This window comes from Scomber japonicus, chromosome 20 (assembly GCF_027409825.1).
Source record: "Scomber japonicus isolate fScoJap1 chromosome 20, fScoJap1.pri, whole genome shotgun sequence".
NCBI lineage: Eukaryota > Metazoa > Chordata > Actinopteri > Scombriformes > Scombridae > Scomber > Scomber japonicus.
The window spans coordinates 24,168,102-24,169,615 of NC_070597.1; the positions used below are offsets into that span (position 1 = coordinate 24,168,102).

Consider the following 1,514-nt stretch of genomic DNA (forward strand, 5'->3'; position numbering starts at 1 on the left):
TACAATTACTGCAATTTCGTGCTACCCCAAGCAGGAGAAAGTTAATCCATAAACCAGACTGTGGACAGTTTCCACAAGGACTGGAAACACCTCCAAAGAAAAGGCTTGTGATGTGAATTGAAATATAACTACTGACTATTTAGTCTGATGCTGTATCACCTCCACTAAATCCACTAAACCTGACACATTATCAGCTCAGCAGTATTTTCTTGTCTCTACCAGCCTCTTTCCCCACTGATTTAAGTCTCTCTAGAGATATGAAGTGAAATTTACGCTGTGCATGTGAAGGCAGCATGATAATATGAGGCCCTTGGGAGCCCAATGGAGTGACATGGGCGGGGCTTGTGCACAGGTGAACGCCACACAGGTGTAAATGTAGGGGAAATGTGCGTCCTGACAAACAAGTTGAACAGTACAGTGCCGCTACTCTGGCTCTCCTCTCTCCTCCGGTATGGCCTACAGCTGCGTGGGGAGGTGCGCGCCGTTATTCTTCCTCGCCGTGGTCTTTGACGCAGGGGGTCTGGTGGTACTTCTGGTCGGGATTTTCGGCAACCTGAACATGGACGGACGGTTCTATGGGGATTTCCTCATCTTCACGGGCTCGATCATTATTTGCCTCAGTTTGGTGTGGTGGGTTCTGTGGTACACGGGGAACGTCCAGGTGGACGCAGAGGACAGGACGGGCTCTCTGGATATCGCCTTTACGCACTGGGCAAGGAAGCTGTCTGAGAGGCTCTCCATAAGGGGCATGAAGCACCTGGAAGCTGGAGAGGTGAAAAAGAAGAAGATGAGCTTGGGGGACGGGAAGGAGATGAACGGGACGGGGACGGAGACGGTGCGTGCTTTTGCGCCTTCTCGGGTCACTTGGGAATCCGGCAGCAATGGAGCAATGTCGGGTCATTACAACAGCGGGTTTGATGGAGGGACTGAAGCATACAAAAACGTGGAGTTGGGGGTGCTGAAGAGTTCAGACGTGGCTCTGCAGGCAGCGGGTGACAAAGCAGAGAGGCTCCTCTGACAGGAAACGGTGCGTATTTTCCCAACTAACAAAAACAACCCTTCTACTCCTCATCATCACTTATCCTGGGGCCAGCTCAACATCTTCCCTCCCTGTCTATTATTGTAACTTTTCTCAGCGCTGTTAAGACTTTGAAAACCAATTTCTCCCCAAACCTACTTAATCTTCTGACACCATAACCTGTTAAATATTTCTAAAAGTTAAAGCAAAATCTCTGAAAAATGTATGATCCTCTGAAAGTCTAGGCCCGTGGAAACCAACAAACAATCATAATTGAGAGTCATAAATATTCAGCACCTGCCCTGGTTTCACCCTTTCTGTCAGTCTGCTGCTGTTTTGCTTGTCATTAGCTGCTTGCTGCCACAGCTGTAATGCTTTCATCATTAGGATACTGTTGCAGTGGCAGGCCTCCCTCTGCTCTCACTCCTGTTCTTAATTATGAAATGTCTCACATTATTGTCAGTGATCAGATGACACCCGCAGTGAAGCCCATCCA

At 48.6% G+C, this 1,514-nt stretch overlaps 1 protein-coding gene across 1 annotated transcript; it reads left to right on the forward strand.

Annotated features, from left to right (window-relative positions):
* Positions 1 to 451: 451 nt before the first annotated feature.
* On the forward strand, positions 452 to 1,018 carry LOC128381182 (transmembrane protein 238-like). Its single transcript, XM_053341130.1, has one exon. The coding sequence runs from the start codon at positions 452 to 454 to the stop codon at positions 1,016 to 1,018; it is 567 nt and encodes a 188-aa protein (XP_053197105.1).
* Positions 1,019 to 1,514: the final 496 nt, after the last annotated feature.